General features: G+C 33.7%; 1 protein-coding gene across 6 annotated transcripts in view; it reads left to right on the top strand.

Moving 5' to 3' along the window:
• The window catches only part of LOC117329826 (LIM and calponin homology domains-containing protein 1-like), a 97,564-nt gene that overhangs the window by 15,983 nt on the left and 62,004 nt on the right, over positions 1-19,577 (top strand). For all 6 annotated transcript variants that reach the window (XM_033888001.1, XM_033887996.1, XM_033887998.1 and 3 more), the window contains exon 4: positions 2,363-2,472. In XM_033888001.1, coding sequence (XP_033743892.1) covers positions 2,363-2,472 — 110 coding nt within the window. The remainder of the gene's footprint in view (positions 1-2,362; positions 2,473-19,577) is intronic.

Below are 19,577 nucleotides of genomic sequence, written 5' to 3' on the forward strand. Positions count from 1 at the left end.
CTTGCACTACTGCTAATAAGATATGGAATTCTAACTCGTTAAAGATATTGAATTCTAACTCATTAGGTCATCTGACCTTTAAACATAATGTGCTTCTTCCATCATCGTCTGCTGTGTGTACATTTTTCACATTTCGAACTTCTTCTCTAAAGTTCCACCTGTCTAAGATTCAGTTCTAACTTTCCTGAAATAACTTCCTGGAATTGCCCTGATCATGACCAAGTGTTGTTTCTCAGGTCGGTCTTAACTCCAAGATGGCCACTATGGCCGTCATCTTGTTAAACTATTTGATATGTCTCTCACCTTAAGACTTTTTATATTAGCAAGTCATAGAACTTGTATGACAATTTCCATATTACGTTTACATTTGATAATCAAATGTTGGAACATCTATCATGTGATTGCCGTCTTATTTAGTGAACACATCCTTGTTGTATTTTGCAAAGAATTTATTATTAGCTATTCTTACATCATAAAATGATAATATATGTCTGCACATACATATATATATATATCATTAATTCACAGTGATTGGACAATTTGTGTAATGCCGAGATGATTTAAAGGATGATGAGAAAATGAAAAATTGTTGCATAATATTTGCAAAATGAATTTAATCATGTGATAAAATCAAGACTCATTTTCATTTCAGATAAGATTTATGAAATTTTATTGTCAGAGACTTGCAAATTTAAATTGAGCTGTGCCACATTTCATAGATATAATGAAACTTGATTCAGGTTACAAATGTAAGAGTATTTAAATTGATAGAAATGTAAAGTATAAATTAACATGAACACTGTTTGAAGTAGAAAGTCTGTTGCTTCCTCTAAGGTGCTTGTGTCCCTGTTATTCATGGGTGACCCCGAATAAGGTTTTAAGCTGTTACAGTTCCCCGGTGTTTACAATCTAGATAAAAATAAGGATGTTTGTTTTGATAAAATTCTTCCTTCGCCATAACATCATGTACTGTTTGTCAGGGAAAGTTGAAGTTTGTATATGTGTTTTACTTTGTACTGTCATGACTAGCCAATGAATTCATGTTATGTTATTATTTTCAACAAAGGTGACATTTTTGATGAAGTTTGTCTATATACTTCATTTATACTAGACAGAAATTGTTCAAATAATTTGTTCAATAAATATACCAACTAAATTGACTTTATGTTAGATTGCCACTATAATTATGAACACCCAACATTTTATAAGCTTATAGAACTCAAAATTACAAAAAAGAAGGAAAACTACCTTGTAGTTAGTGAATTCAACAATGCACCAACCGCTGACTAATGAAGTCATAAGTATATCATGTTTGTAAATTAAAAGAAAAAAATGATTAATAGATTGAGCCACTTATGTCTGGGTCGGCCATTTTTCTAACATTATTAAATCTCAAGTTGTATATATATTTTGGAATTACACATGTATGTACAATTCACATATATATTCTTCTTCGTGAAATTGAATGTTGACTGCAATATTGTGACCTGGATTACTTGTTGTGGGAGGGGGGTATCCAATGTCATATAACTGAACCTGATTTTGTGTGTACCAACATATAAATAAATGTCAAATATAATGATCCTTTTCCGTTTTCTCAACAAGACATCCAAATCTGATCATGATGACACAATTTTTCGTATGTCAATGACACTGACATAGATTGGAAGATTTAAAATGGATGCGTTTAGAAATTATTTTGATTTATATGCAAGATGAGGACGGCTCTTCCATTCCTTAGAGAAATGAAAGTCTTCTGGTAGCTACTTTCTGCAACATTGCATCAAGCTTGCTGCAAACTGCAGATGTTATAGGATGTAAATAAGTTTTCTGGCAAACAGTTCTTGTAACACAAAGACAGCATGGAATATTGGTGAAACTGAAGCCAGCTGGCAAATTGACCAGCCAACAACTATGCTGCAATTCAGACTATAAGTGTAATTCTGAAGTTTTTGATAAAATGTTCCACACATGTCTCATGCTACCAATTTGCAACAATTTATTGCCTGAAATTTTAGGAGAGAATGTCAAGTTGCAACAGGCTATATGATTAATGAAAAACTGTTGCAGAGTGTTTTCTGTCATTTCTCATCTGAGAAATGCCAAGCTTTCAGCTTCATTCCTGATGTGGTAGAATATTTAAGAACTCAATTAGTGTTGTCATTGTGCCTAGAATATGTGCATATGGAGAGCATATATAAAAACCAGCTGTAGTGATATACATATATATTGACATTTGATGTATGAATAGATTATCTCAATACACATCACTGTGACTAAGAATACATTAAATGGGTAAGATATTCCCCAGCAGAAACAGTACAAACATAAAATACATTCCACCCTTTTTTTCTTTTTCCAGGACAACATCAATGTTTATCTGCAGACCTGCCGGAACAGCTTCCATTTGAAGGAGGCTCACCTGTTCGACTGCACAGACCTTGAGGATCTGTCCCAGAGGGCAATATCTGAGTGAGTCTCCATCACATTATGGCTGTCTAGATCTGTAAAGGCGTTCTTTCATGTTGTGTTAGCAAACCATTTCTATAAATTGATTCATGATCGGGTTTTGATATTTTCTTGTCCAGCTTGACATCATATTGATTTTGATCATTTCTGACATTAATGAAGCAAATGTGAGAATATCTGTTTTAAGAGACATGTATTAAGGTGTTATGGTCAAAGTCAATTAATGCCACTGTAACGAAGAATATAAGAATAATTGAAATACATGTAGTTTGAATTTCATGAAGTCAATGTCATTAATTGTTTCCATCGTCATTAGGAAATAATTTATAAGATTTTTCACAACTTAATTCCCTGAAGAAAATTGGATTTAGAAAGATACAGATTTAATGATTCCCATTGTCAAAGGTGATAAAATTGATTTGTAGCTAATTACACAAAATACAATATACAACGTCTTCTGTAGAGATCGAGAGGCTGTACTGTTAAAATGTCGAGTTTGGTTTTAACTTAATATCTGCCATATGCAGTGCCTAAAATGGAATGTTCAAAGAGAGGTGAGAAATGGACCATCTTATGTTAATTACAATGTATTCCCCTGTTAAGTCCCAGAAATCTTTCTTCTCCTTCGACAAACGATAAAAGTATGAATAATTTAACCTGTTCCAACGATCAATTCATCAGTCGCATACACAGCTAGAGAATCAGATAATAACCCTATGTTGGCCAGTGTGAAACTGTCTTAATTAGATGTAGATTTGGGATAAAACAGACATATCTCTACCTTGGGAACAAGATATACTTTGATGTAGAGGCAGGAGGAGGAGTGGGTGTGGGGGAGGTCAAATGTCACATTTCACCATGACAACAACCAAATACACTTTGAGATAGAGAGATGGATGAAAAAATACAAGTCATAGCATTGGTTCCAATTATGATTTGATATAATAGAAAGACAGTGTCTCAGGTCACAATATCAATTATGATTTTTAGGTGCAGAAAGTAATAAAATTCCCAGATTACCTTGTCAACTAATCGAGGTCACCATGGCAACTTATAAGTTTAAAGGGGGTGGGGGATACATGCTCAATGACAATGAATTTTACTCTACTTTACTCTATTGGACATGTTGGATCGGAGATGCATAAATCAGCATCACACATCTTGATAAGGGAATGATTGGGTAAGTCAGTATCTGACATGTTGGGACGGGGATCATGGGTAAGTTTGTTGGGGATGTTGGGAAGGAAATGACGCGGGAAAGTTGGTTGCGGATGTTAGTAAGGGAATGATGGTAAGTTGGTTGGGGATATTGGAAAGAGGATGAGATGGGCAAGTTGATATTGGTCATGTTGGGAAGGCATTGACAACTGTCTGGGTAACACATTAATTTATAATAAGAGTGAAATATAGAGAAAAAAAATAGGTCATAAGTACATTTCAGTTTTTTAACACATTTTAATGAGTCTATATCTTGAGTGTATTTGTTAAAATAAAACTTATATATTGTTTTCAATCATGCACTTAAAATGCTGTAGAAATTATAAGCCTTTTGATCATATAGTGTGCAGTACAGTGTGAACTTTATTTCTATTGGAGGTCTGATCTATAGCTCAACTTCTAATTAATTATACATGGATATCCTGTGCTTTGTAACCATGGCGACTAAAGAATGAGGGACAAAGATTACAGAGGTTGATTGTGATCTTATTACAAGACATTGGCATTTAAAAGAAAAAAATAGATTTGTCCTATTTAAAGACAAAATGAAAGGAAATCCTTTCAGATAGCCTTGTGAATGATTTATAGTTAAGTTTTATTGTTAGACTATTTCATCAATATCAAAACCTGCAATTTGATATTCTGAATCAAAAGTGAATGAATCGCCTATTGCAGATATTTTTCTGTGGTAAATTGTCAACTGGAAGGTCATATCAATATAAAGGAATATCCCCAGGAAATTAAATGCTGTCAAGCTTTTCATAAGTTACGTAATTAATTCAAACCTTGAACAGATATAATTATATATATATAAGGTAATCATTTTAAACCATTGTACCATTATCTGTCTATCAGTCTGTCTGTCTGTTTCACTGTAAAGCACCATTCACTGGTTTATCTATATACGATGTCATTTACGTATGATGAAAATAATGAAATACACAAAATTATTACAGCTTCACAACTCATCATGACTCTTACCAAAAATTTGATACTGTACTTAATTAAATCAAAAAGTTAAACAGGGTTCAGAGGGAATTGTGAGCCATGCTTATACCTTTATCTTCTCAAGTTGGAAATGACAAGATCTGAACTAATACTGATGAATCTACATAATTAGAAATGAAAAATTTGAAAGACTACTTCTCAAAAGTGACTCATTTAATTTTAAAGCACTCGTCATTTGAGGAGAATAATATCTTACAAACAGGAACACTTAAATAGCCGGCTGCAATTAGGTATGCATATATAGAAGATACCATTTGTCATAAAACTACAAATACATGCACACTTTAATAGAATTTATTTACGCAACCGTAACGTCATGATCTGTTTTGAATTAAGTAATTGATGCATGTAGGCACTATGAAAAGATACTTTTATCCCATGTGCAGATGTATGCTAATAATTCATGCTTCCTTTTAGACACAAGTCTGAACAGATTTCAGTCACAGTCAAGGTGTACACTTTGGTATTTACAGGTAGTAAATTACAGCCAGGATACAGGCAGTTAACATATTTTATTTGCCAGCACTTTGATTTGAAGTCAGTCAAGACAAGTATCTTTTTATTGAACTTGCAGCAGTTGGCTATTCAAATATGATCTTGCATTCCTCCAAAGGCCGCTTGCGTCACCATGTACATGCTCTTGATTTTTATTTGTATAGGGTGTGATCAACAAACTCATCTGTTAGGCATGCATTCAAGTGTATGTATACTGCATTCTACATATCAACAAGGAAATTGTTTTTAAAAATGTTTGATTAATGAAATTGTTAGCAATAGCTATAAGATTAAACTGACAGGGTAACAATTGCTTTGTGAAAATTCCTGTACTAATGCATATGACGTGTGACACTACCAATTGGTTGCATTCCAGTACTAATGGACGAAACTCTTGTACCAATGGGTGACACTCCAGTACCAATGGGTGACATTCCTGTACTAATGGACGAAACTCTTGTACCAATGGGTGACACTCCAGTACCAATGGGTGACATTCCTGAGTACCAATGGGTGACACTCCAGTACCAATGGGTGACATAACAATACCAATGGGTGACATTCCTGTACTAATTGGTGACACTCCAGTACCAATGGGTGACATTCCTGAGTACCAATAGGTGACATTCCTGAGTACCAATGGATGACATTCCAGTACCAATGGGTGACACTCCAGTACCAATGGGTGACACTCTGGTACCAATGGGTGACATTCCAGTACCAATGGGTGACACTCCAGTACCAATAGGTGACATTCCAGTACCAATGGGTGACATTCCAGTACCAATGGGTGACACTCCAGTACTAATGGGTGACACTCCAGTACCAATGGGTGACATTCCAGTACCAATGGGTGACATTCCAGTACCAATGGGTGACACTCCAGTACCAATGGGTGACACTCCAGTACCAATGGGTGACACTCCAGTACCAATGGGTGACACTCCAGTACCAATTCATTCTAACTCCAATTGGTGAACATTATGTTTATGATACCCTTCAATAACATATCTCAAATTTTTTGTTCCTCTAAGAAATGTTTTGTTATATATGTAAACTACTAAACTACTAATCTGAAAATCTTGTTGCAAGTGGTTTCATGTTTATCTTTCAAATGTTTCATCTAATCAATAAGGTCAAAAGTAAGATTCGTAGATATTGAACAGGTTTCTGAGTGTGTAACTCTTTTGAAAAGGAGGTACATGGTACATTATTTAGGTAACATCCGAAGCCATTGTGAAACGTCCATAAGGTTGCCTTTGATATATGTAGTCGCCAACGATAAACTTGATACTCGCCTCTGGATTATTTATACAGTGGAAAAGAATGGCCGTAGAGTTTTGTTGCTTATCTAGACTGGACAGTTATAAGGTCAGCAAATTTTTCTGTTTCCAGGTGTACAAATGAGTTTATCGGCGACCTGTACAAAACCTTCATTTCCACCTTCTCTCCGTCCTCATTGATTAATTACGGGAGAGATCTGAAGGATGTGTAACTAAGATTAGGACTGAAAACTTAAATCAAATAGTTTCTCTAGAATTTGAATCAATCAACCATACATTAGATGACTTGGACAGTCTCAGGATATTTCATTCTCAAGACTTTCTATTTGGTAGTGAATTATATAAATTCTACGCATTATCGATCAGCCACAAGGGGGTCAGGTAAATTTTGGTCATAGCATTCATGGCCATCCAATGTTATGTTGTCATCCGTTCATATTGGTTGTGGTTGATGTTTATTTTTTCATCCATTTTTGACTTGTTCATATCAATAATAAGAGTTTCATATTTAGGAATTTTGAACGCTTATAGAAGGTTTTTAGGAGCTGTCAAAATTTTTAGATATTGGTGATTTTCAAACCTTTTAGGTTTTTAAATTAAGAAACTTTTATCTGTTGTAAATGTCACTAAATCAATCAAATGGTTTAGCTTATAGACCTCCTGGAGTTTACTTAGATCCCTTTAGAAGGAAAGGGGACACATGCTTGGCTTTATGGTCAAAGTATATACCCAAAGGTCCTTATTTTGACCTTAGATATAAATACGTCACTGAACCCCGAACTCAGAGCCAAGGTCAACGAAAAAGGTCCTGTCCAAAGCCAAGGTCAACGAAAAAGGTCCTGTCAAAGGTCATATATATTCTGAAACGATGAATTTAGTGAAAATTTATATAAGTAAATAATGATGACTGAATGGCTTACGATGTATTTCATAACCATAATTTTATGGTATGTACCAGTTATGTGAAAGTGAGCGCCTCGGACTGTTGTTTGCTTTGTTTTTATTGGTTTCCTATCAGACTACTTGACAGCACTATATAGGTTTGCACTTCAGCCACCATAGCTGAGTACTATTCAGAGGTGATAAAATCAGTGGAGTTCTGTATAAACTTATGCTTGGTCTTCATAATGAGGCACTTTAATGTGAGAAAATGTGCCTACTATTAAAACAATTTTGGTGATTAAGATAAATGCAATTTGATTTGAGAACCTAGATATTTGTCTATTGAAGAACTAGCTGTCATTAAATGCTGAATCATCTTTCAAGCAATTTTTGTTTTGTTGTATCAATAATAAATGTTTATGGCTGTGTTTAATTGCCTCAGATATATGTATTTAAGAATTATTTAAGGAAAGATGATATGATATTAAAACACTATACAAATTGTATTCTTTATTGGGTTTTCCCTTCCCTATTATATAAAGATAGATTATAAATGCAAAAAGTAAACATTTGTTAAGTGAAAGTTAATTTTAATTGAAAAAGTTTTAATTGGTTTCATCCTTTTAAAGGAAAAAGTAATTTTAAATTTGCTTCAATTTTTGATAAAACTGTAAATTTTTACCACTTTATAAAATTTATTTGTAGCAATGTCATGATTTCAGCAAGGAGACAAACGAAGGGGAACATTATCAATGTTGTTCTACACGTTGTGCATTAATCTGGCGTGAAAACATTCACACTTAATTCCAAATTAGTCACTGAATGCCTTTATCATTCAAATAGGACTTTTGTCACATGAATAGATTACGTTATCAAAAATTTACCAAGTGGCAATGAAAATATTTATTAATACAATGAAATTGTTTAAACGTCTAAGGATACAAATATTTATTTCAGTGTTGTATGAATGCTTGAAGGACATTCAATCTTTCTATTGTGAAATTGAATTACTTTAAATATCATACCATTCAACCAGCACAGTAGTAACTTGTTATTGGGGCTAAACCTAAGAGGTGTTTGATAATTAAATAATTGAGATTCCGGCGATCATTCTGAGCGATTGACAAGGTCGGTAACGGTGTTTGGTGCCGAACAAACCGAAAAGGATGTAAAGCTTTTGTTTGGTTACTTTTAAAGTTCTCATTTAACATGATAACAAGAATTACAACACGATTGTTATAATAAACAATGTCATTGACTACTTTTCTGTCTCAATAACAACTACAGTGGTGTAGTTATACAAATGTACATTAAATTTAGATTGTGTTTGTTATCTAGCATCGATCATTCTACAAACCTAATAACAAAACCGTAATTCTAATTCAAAATTGACAAAACGAGTGCAAAATACTAGTAATTCTAATTCAAAATTGACAAAACCAGGGCAAAATACTAGTAATTCTTAATTCAAAATTGACAAAACGAAAGGAAAATACTAGTAATTATAATTTAAAATTGACAAAACAAGGGCAAAATACCAACAAAAATGATGGATTTGTAAAGAGACCTCAGACAAAAATACAATGAGGATAGGACCAGGTGTCCCAGTATGGTAAGCATCTTCTACTTCATCAATAATTAACCTGGTATACAAACCTATAATGTCCATGGCAGTCTGGGTTAAATCCCATTCTTAGATAAGATCTAGGGTAAGACGATGGAACCATTAGACATATCAACAACCTTCACACACGTCCTGACTATCTTTATCATTCAAGACCAAAACAGTAAACCGTGTTTGAGGCTTGCTTTTTTGACTATTTGAATCATCGATGATATTCATGTTTTCTTGAGCAGCACTTCCATTTGAATATTGCTTTTTCTTTATTTCAGTATCTAATTATATTGTTCCTGTGAGACTTAGCAAGGTTTTAATTGTTAATGTTAATTTGTTTCCAAAGGAGAATTTTCATTGAACAAATAATTCTTCTTTTTACATTTCAATGTTTTTTGGTAAAAGACTCTATGGCACAATGTGGCATTTGATGTAATGTATTTTTTTCCTCTTTATAATACTGTTTAGAAGATTGGAGAGCTCATCATATAGATGTACATGTACATTGTGTATATATTTGATAGTTTCCCAAAATTGATTAATGCAGATCTTGAGAGTGAATGTTAAAAGCTTGAATACGGTACATTAATTGTGGATACTTAGGTATACTGGAAAAAAAGGACAAGATTTGTACAGACCATTGGGTACACGGCTAGGTGATCATAGGCCTATACCTGGGTCATACTGTTATTGAAAGGTAAAACACAAGTATATCTATTTCCTTTTAAAAACATTTTATGACATCAATCTTGATCACAACAAACAAAAAAGTGCACAATCATGAAAATTGGACATACCTTGCTTTGATGTGGGTAACTGGAAACTTGTATTTTTATATGGGACATGTATCCACAGGGAAAAATCAAGGTTTTAATCATCAGTTTGTTATAACCTGTTGACTGAGTATTGCAGTCCAGTTGTTCATTGGCTTGTTTGTACTGTTATATGATGAAAGCTAGCATTTCACCCACAGACGATTCTTAATAAACATGTTACATTTAGTTTCAATATACTAGGTTCTTCAAGGTAATATATATATTTGTACATTACATTCCTCCCTTCATTGAATGAAATAAAGGGAAGTAACTCTGTAGAATGAGTGGTAGATTTAGAGAATTCATGTGTTTGTCAGTTAGAGTTATTCGTTCTTGTGAGCAGATATTGATTGCTACATTCATTTTTGTTTGCATGAGAAAGATCTGCCATTTTCTTGCAAATCTATGACAATACTTTTAATACAAATTATGTAACAATACCAGCTCACAACAGCAGAGGACTCTGTTATCTCCCTTAAGGATACATACTACGTACTTGCACATTATACCTGTAATGTGATAGAGTTATCTCCCTCAAGGGTGATACTACCTCACACATCAATCCTATTTTAGAGTTAGCTCCCTTTAGAATATATATAGGATAATTGACGCATCATTAATTTTACCTCTAATTCTTTCAGTTATCTCCCTTAATGATTCATGCTTCTCAACACATTTTGCTGGTGAATGGCGTTAGAGTTATTTCCCTTAGATTTTTTATGTTTATTTAATTAGGTAAATTGAATGTGTATTATCAGTTCTTGTAATCTTATTGACCTTTCAAATTGAACATTTAGCTTTCTTTTTGTGAAAATCTTTTGGGAAGAAAGAACATGTGACAGCGGAGTACACGTTGCCTTAAGTCCAAACGCCCAGAACATCCACACTTCAGAAAATACAATTCACATTATGTTGCAAATTATTAAGTTGAATTGTTCAGGGAAAATATCCATTTCTAAGCCAAAAAGTATTTGTTTAAGGTTAGATGTACTTAATTTTTGTAAATAAAAAAAAAAGATGCCTTCCAATTATTGCCAACACACAACATGTTCTATATGTAAAGTTTGTCTAGGTTAGTCAGAATGTCATCACTCTTATTTAAAATGTTAATAGTTTATCTTGGTCCAGTTGTGTCGTTGATGTGTGTTATCTTTAGTTAATAAATTCTTTTATAAAAATCCTTTAATTGAATATGTTTAGAAATTGGAGCATTTTGTACTGATCTGAAGTGTAAATTGAAGTGAACACTTATAGTTTGGTTTCAATTTCAAGTGTAGTTATGTATGTACGAAATATTGTATATAAAGCTGAAAATGCTTGAACAATCAAGTTTTTTATTTCATATTAAGCTGACAATGCTTGAACAAGCAAGTTTTTTTTATTTCATATTAAGCTGACAATGCTTGAATAATCAAGTTTTAGATTCAGAAGTTGTATTGTCTTCAAAATAAACAGTTGGAAAATAAATAATTTTCTGTAAATTGTCAGAAGATCAGACATAAAGTTTTGGTTTCTAATTTGAAAATAATTGTGAAAATATCAATGAATGTATTAAAATGTTGTGTTTGATACAACAAGATTCATTGGTTAGGACAGCTTGGTTAGCTTGAATGTATCTTAATGCAAAATAAAAGCTAGAATGTTTTATAAAAAAAATATTTACAAAGCTGAAAGTTACATGATTATACAGATGGAATCAGAAAAGATCTTTGGATCTGTAAAAAAAAAATCAGATTTGAAACATTTGTGCTAATGACTTGATTTAATGCTCCACTGAGGCATTGAGTATGCCTTAATTGAAACACAACAAACAACTGATATTACTTAACCACACAGAGATAGGGTAGGTCATAGATAGATGTGGTATGTCTACAATGATATTATATCTAGTCATTGTTGTTTAAAGGAATTTAGATTTGTTTAAATGTGTGGTCTGTTCATCACAGACTGGCTAACCTATGTTTAGCTGTAGGAGACCAATATATATATGTAAATACTGTAATTCATACAATAAGGGCACCTGTCCTGATAAATGACTCTCAACAAGACATCATGTGTCCAAAAAGTTAATTTGATATCAAATGTGCATGCTTAGAATATCTGTAACATGAACATAAAGCCTCATAATTGCCTGAAATTAACACGCTTATATATCATATTAAAAAAGAATGAAGTTATTAGAAATCATTTGAATGACACAATGCAGAGTTAAACATATCTAAATTACTGCGGTTTCCTTTGATGTTTAATATGATCTTGTAAAAACTGTGTAGCTGATAATTATATACCTGTTAAATTTGATGTATAACATTTTGTTTAAGATGCCAGGAATGTACACTTGACATTTCCTTCAGGCTGCATATGTCTTCTATTTCATTAAATCATTTAGATTTTAAAAGCTCATAATTTCACAAATGGATGGGTAATATGTAAATTGAAGCAGAAATGCAGTTAAATGGTTTAAATTGGTTAAGTCAATAATACCTGATTTTTTAATGTATTTGAACACTTGATTGTTGTCTAGATATTTAAGGTAGAATGCTCCACTAATTTGCTACTGCATGTATACCGACAGTAATGCTTGGCCTTGAAAAATTATAATCCTGTTAAATTGATTTCCTCTCTCTATTCATTAGAAATCAATTATTGGTTGTGGATTTTTAGGGATTCATATAACATTTTGAAATTATCCACAATAATTTTACTGGAAGTAAGTAACTTTTGACACCGGAGTATGGACGTCTAGTGGTAGAACAAAAGGCTACATAACGAAATGGTCACTAGTTCAAGTCCTAGCATGCATGGATACTATATGTATCCCTGAACAAGATACTATATTGCAATGTGTTCCATTTAACTCGGCTCTAAATCAGTATGTGGTAGGGCATTGCAAGAAATGTCTCGTCTAAGTGCCAAAATGATAGCTCTGGTTGTATGCTTCTCAGGGAGTAGAGAAAGACTGGTTGCTAATTGACTGATAATAACAGAAAATAATTCATCTTTGCATTTCCTGTGTGTTTTCTGTATTCAGCCTAAATACCACCAAAATTCATGTTTTAACACTTCAGTAAACTTTAGACTGACGCATAGGAATACATTGTTGACAGTGACTGCATGAGGTTCGGGCTGGGCTGGCAACAATTTGACACACACAAACACAGCCTTTTTTATATATGTGTGTTTCAGGTATGTTTTTATGAAAATTAATGTTGTGATAGACATTTCTTCAGAAACCTTTTTCCTGTGAGATAGGATTTTATGAGTTGATCCCAGCCATTAAATTAGAATGAAATTGGAAAGCAAATCAGAACTGTCATTCATTGAAAGTTATTAACTTGCCACACTGGGACTGTATACTTGAAGTGTTTTTGTAACTTTATTTAATTCAGATTTGAAAAAATTTAAATGATTATTAAAATGTGAAAATTATATTAAAAGCAAAAAGAATAAAAAAGAGTTGTGATGATGAAAGCATTCACCAGCATGTTAACTGTTAGTGATTTAATAGTGCATGAGTAACCATTTAACATATTGTTTCTATCAGGAAATCTGCCGAGATTCATTAGTATCATAATTTAATTATACATTTTGTATATATAAATACAAAATGCACATAATATTCAGTAGGAACATGATTATGTAATTTGTGAGTTCTTTATCAGTTAGCTTTAGGAAAACTGACATCTTAACATCAGAAATATCTGTGGTTTAGATAACATCACTGGTCGTGTTTAGAGAAATTACAATTTTACATTGGCCACAAACAGACAGATTATAAATTAACTTTATTTTTGAAATACCTTATATATATCTTACCAAATAGTCACACCTGGTGTTAAGGTGTAACCATACCTCCTGGCAGTTGAAGTAGGTGATCATAAGTATATACATGTACATGTGTATGATTTAGGCATTTGAAAAGATTGTTTATCTCATTGATTTGTCAATATATTCTTTCAACTAAAGACTTAGTTTTAGAGAAATAATGAAAAAAAAAATCCTTCCAATTCTAAAGAAAAAAGTTTCAATATTCATTTCTTTGAGCTCACCAGGACACACTCCAGGGGAGCTATTGCTACCCCACCCCCATCCCACCCCTGGCAGGTGGTATTTGACTCTGTGTGTTCCTTGCAAGACCTTTCCTCTTTGCTACTATATTTGATGACCTGCTGACCTTGACCATGACCTTTGACCTACTTTAAAACAAAACTTTATCCTAGCTTGGCCACAGTGTATGGTACAAGATAGGGCTTTCATATTTCAAACGTGTGTTCTTTAGGACAGGACTTTACAACTGGTAATATATTTAATTAGGAATCTGCTGACCTTGACCTTTACCTTTTTACCTACTTTTAAGAAACTAATTGCAAATTTTCAACCCACTCCTTTGACCTTCTTTTTCAAAAAACTAATTTTGAATTTCAACCCACTCTAGATCTGTGAGCAGTATAAAGATCTTCTGGCAACTCTTGTTTCAATCCTGTTATATATGTAACAGTTTGTTTTGCTTTTATTGAAATATCATGAAATATAAGCCATACATTTTCAGTTACTTTGATGAACAGCATTAGTTTGATTAAATCGTGGATTTAAATTCTATAGAAAAAAACTGCTGCATCCATCTGATTACAAATAAGTGCCTAGAAGTTCATTTGTTGTATTGTACTTATAAAAACTTTGTGGAATATCGACCTGATGATCAGATATAACCGTATACGCTTCACAGTTCATTATAGGTCATATAGCTGGAGAATTTTATCACTGACCATAAGAACATAAAAATATCTGCTGATAGGTCTATTAAATAGTGAATATCGCTGGTAGAATGGCTGAAGAATAGCTATACAAATGTAAGTGTAGCAACACAATATATATATATTACACTAGCCCTGGGTTACGGGCTGCTCACCATCATTCAAGCTGAGCAGACCAGACTAAAAAGAATGCCCTGATGGCTTTAACTGACCCCAGGTGCAGTGAGATACAGTAGGTGGATTCCAGCATGTGTCAGACAATTAATGGAACCTGACCCTGTTTCCACCTTTGGGTTAAAGTGAGTTTATATAAAAGATGTATATACATGCATTTTGGATTTAATGACAGAGATATGAGTTTTCAGTTCATAGTGTGTTGGTTATATATGTTTGGTTGTAACATTCCATTAGGGTCCATGCAGTGTCTCCGGACCAGGATGTACAATACTTAAATGTCCTGTATTGATGATTAACAACGGTACTTGAGACCTCAATCATTCACAACTTCTGTGGATATGTGTCAATTGATGAAATTAAATATGAATTATTGTCAATGAAAACAATACAATAAGACAGATCCAATTTATAAATACTATAAAATAAAAAATAAACTTCAGCCACTATATATTATAATCGTTTTTTTCTAAAGGTGAAACAATAATATAAGCCACAGCTATAACCAATTTATGACTAGATCCTGAGGGACTCTCTCACAGTTTCTTTCAAATACCTCCTGACCGAATATGTTTTACAGATGGCCTAATCCTCTGTTGTATTACAGAGTGTTTGCCCCCATTTTGTTCCAAGAGTATTTGCCCCAATTTTGGTCAAATTTCTACCTATCCCATGGGTCCCAATGTGGAGAGCACCCTTATGCCGTACCACTAGTGAAGTGTAACCCTCCGGTACCCACGATGGACCAATATTAATCCCAGTGGGTTCCATATTTTGGAATACCCCTAAACAAACCCCCCCACCCCCACCCCCCCCCCCCCCCCCCCGGTTTCATTTTGATCAAGGCATGATCAGATGATGCTTGAATTTTAGTTCACTTTTCTCAGAAAAGTCATGTGACCAAATTGTTACTTAGAATTTGATTGGCTGAAAATCAAACTCCAAATATAAGTCATGAACTATACATAAGCCTGCTATTGTCTTCAGTCTTTGAATATGAATTCATGTCAAGGTCAAAAAAATCAAGTTCCTCATAAATGCAGCTGGTGTTCACTGAAGCCATTTCTCAGAAAAGCATGTATTCAAATTTCAAAATTTATCTTGTTGAGTAAGTGAATTTGCTCTTTCAGTCAAACAAATCTGAAAATATAGAAATAATAATCATTGAGCAACAAATTACCAAAAGTGCATAAATACAAAGAAAAAATATCTTTCTTTGACAAAAACTTGTTACTTGTCACTTAATTTCTTTGTGTATGTTACATTCAAGTTGACATCTAATAATAAAAGGAATGTACACATCAATGCTTTTTTAATAAAATATATATGTATCGAAATGGTCTGATATATATGTAAAATGGTTAATTTGACATTATTGTAAAGCACAGGTACAAATTCTCAGTTATACTTTGCCACTATTAGGATCACTGATCAGCAATAATGAAACAATGAGTATTGCTAATATATCATATAATATATATATATAGACATGTTTTACTACCGACAGAAAAAATATTGAGTCAGCTTATAGGCTATATGTCTGGCGGTGTGTCCAGTCAAGCGTGACCTGTCATGGTAAATCTTCATTAGAGCTATGTAGGTATACCTGTGTATGTATATGCCAGACATTCCTAAGCCCCCGTGGGAGCCCCGATCCCATACAGGTATCAATAATAGACACATGTATGCAGTGTAATCGGGATTTCTTTCCTTTGCAATACACAAGCGAGGACATACCGCAGGAGTCCTCCACATTTCGTTTCAATTTAGAACAAAAAGAAAACATATCAGATGTCAAAGGAAAGCAGGATTTTATTGAATATTGTGGTATTGTTTGTGTGATTGTGGCTGGCGTTACACCGGTATAACGACAACAGGTAACTGATAAAACTTCATCATAGGTTAGTCGAGTAGCATTTGTACATTCTTTTCAGGTAATTTACAAGAGTATGATTCATATATGTTCAACTGGTTTGTGTGTGCAGTACGTTTAAAACTGCAGTCGAGTTGTCTGTTGTATGGCTGGAGTTTTACCTGTACCTCTTCTGAGTTACCTGTAATCAATCAGAGGAAACATTACCTAACAGGACATTTTAGGATCTGGGAGGATCTCCGAATTAGGGGTTCTCAAGACAAACGACTAAACAGCCAGAATACTGACCAATATACTTAGTAGTCCTACAAGTGACCAAAATTCTTGGGAAAGTGGACAATATTTGTCAGGTTGTTGTGCCTCTGTGGATTAAATGCCAGTGTAGATCTGTGATCGGATATTTTTGTGTTGAGAAAAGATTCTCGGATAATACTGGTGGTAAGTTTTAAGGCGGATGATCGTTTGTATTTCAGATCCATTATGTGTTTAAATGTTAGTACTGTATTTCCACAGGATTAGTGGGAAAATAGTACAAAACGTGTCTGATCATTTTCAGTACAGGTTATTGTGTAATGGATATTCACAGCGAAGAAAGGCTGGATATTTGAGACAAGAAATTCCTCCTATTTGAGGGGAAGATGGGCCTGAGGGAGGGATTTATTTCAGTTGAGCACTATGTCAACCTGTTCTTTTTTCTGTGAACAATTTAATTCTGAAATTGGAATATTGGGGGCCGATTCAAATATTTATTTCATTTGTTCATTTGAGACACTAGGTTTGGTGAAGGCTTTTAACTTTCCTATTACTTATACTGATCCAACCTCTAAATCTATGGGGCCATGGTGGCCGAGTGGTTAAGGTGTCCCGACACTTTATCACTAGCCCTCCACCTCTGGGTTGCGAGTTCGAAACCTACGTGGGGCATGAACAGTTGCCAGGTACTGACTGTAGGCCGGTGGTTTTTCTCTGGGTACTTTGGCTTTCCTCCACTTCCAAAACCTGGTACGTCCTTAAATGACCCTGGCTGTTATTAGGATGTTAAACAAAATAAACCAAACCAAACCTCCAAATCTAATATGTAAGCTTTACCTTTAGAAAATACAACCAGAGGAGAAAAATCTCCATATAGAGAAATTCTTAAAGAACTAATATCCTGCTACGTTGGTGTTGGTCTAGTTCATAAGCTAGGCTTCATATTGATAGAATGTTCGATAGGTCACGAAGCAACCACAACATGTATTACGTCACAGACATTTTTTAACACTAGTTTTCTTATACACTCCCTACAGTTTTATGAGCTGTCGTCAATCATGGGTTGTTTGTATGAAACGTCAGTAAATACACTTTTATAAACAGTCCCATTGTCAGCTACATCTGAAATGGAACTGGGCGGTGGTTTACCTGGGCCAGGTAAATTAGAAAGTTTTCATTGGCTTCAGCTGTTTACAAAGTTCAGAGGTCCTGGAGTTGTATGCAAGTCTTATAGCCGGGTGATGCATTGTACAATGTTGCCTGTGCAGGTCAACCATTTTTTCAAGTTCATTATATTCAGGGACAAATACGGAGGACTTTGATGGGAAGAAGAGAATGTAAAGTGGAACATTCCCTGGTTAAGATGGTCGACATCTTGTGACCAAGTCAATGAATTGGTTCTTGTCTCTAAAGTTCAAAGATGTGGGTTTGAATCCCTGAGTCTGATGCACATATTTTCTATTTCATCACGCCTGTGACACTTGGCTTAGATCATATCCCAAACATTTCCATATATCATATATTTTTATGTGATTTCTTTCTGATGTTGTGATAAGATATATTTAGATACTGATTTTTGCAACCATTTTTATCAAAATGCTGACGATTTTGTTTCAAGCTAAATATTTTTTGTTGATATAGAGGTTTTCAGGTTCATGCTTGAAATGTACTTATATTTAGCAGTTGACAAATTGTTAATATATAAAGCTACCTGGTATGTTCTAAATCTAAAAATCTAAAATGAGCCCCACGTACAAGCTCCAGATTAAGGATCATGTATATATAATGGTATATAATGAATATAATTATTGTGATGAATTTACCTGTTTCCTATAGATCTCATGTATATAATACTTATCAGTAATCTGTATCACTATATATATATTAAGTTTATCTCGGTTCATAGATCATATCTGAGCCAATACATTCCATACATTGGTAGCATATATGTATTATATACTTACCAATCGTCCCAACTTTGAAAGAATATTGCTGATTTTCATCCTGATTTTTAAGACAAAAACCATATGTCAAATCTTTGACCTATTTCATGATTTCAAAAATTGTTTAAAAGTTATTTCTTTCAAAAGGACACCAGTATATCAGTGATTTGTTGACTTAAAAATTGAATCATTTATACCAGGGTGCCTGCTTTTAATGTGGGACTCAAAATTTGGATAAACATGGCCATTAACTATCACTATATTATTGGGACTGATCAACAAAACTTTCAAAATGGTGTTCTAGACTTGAAAAAATCCTACAAAGAATGCTGTTATAATCAGGTTATCTTCTAAAGTTTGTGGTTCAATGCTGGCAATCTTTATCTTGCAAATTTAAAAAAAAACTGTTGTCAAGTGTCAGCTATCTTTAAAGGCATGCAGGCAGTATTAGTCAGAAATAACAGGAGATAATCATTAGGTCACCTGTCGTCTGCTCGGTAATTACATGCAGAACTTCTGGCAAGGATATGAATCAGAAATAAAATTTATGTTGGAAGTGACAATAAAATCTAGACAATGTTGTTTAAGGTACGTGATGTCATTAGGACTAGACCTTTTTACACTAATACATGGTGGTGAAACTTCTTACGAGATTATCAAAATATCCATTAAATCACATAATTTGAAATGGATTCTAAAATCTTGAACCTTTGAAAATCACCTAGCTGTCCCACCAGAACCCCCGCTGAGTCATTATGTATTTATGTACAAAACTTTAAAAACTTCGTGAACAACA

This window comes from Pecten maximus, chromosome 6 (assembly GCF_902652985.1).
Source record: "Pecten maximus chromosome 6, xPecMax1.1, whole genome shotgun sequence".
Taxonomy (NCBI): Eukaryota; Metazoa; Mollusca; class Bivalvia; order Pectinida; family Pectinidae; genus Pecten; species Pecten maximus.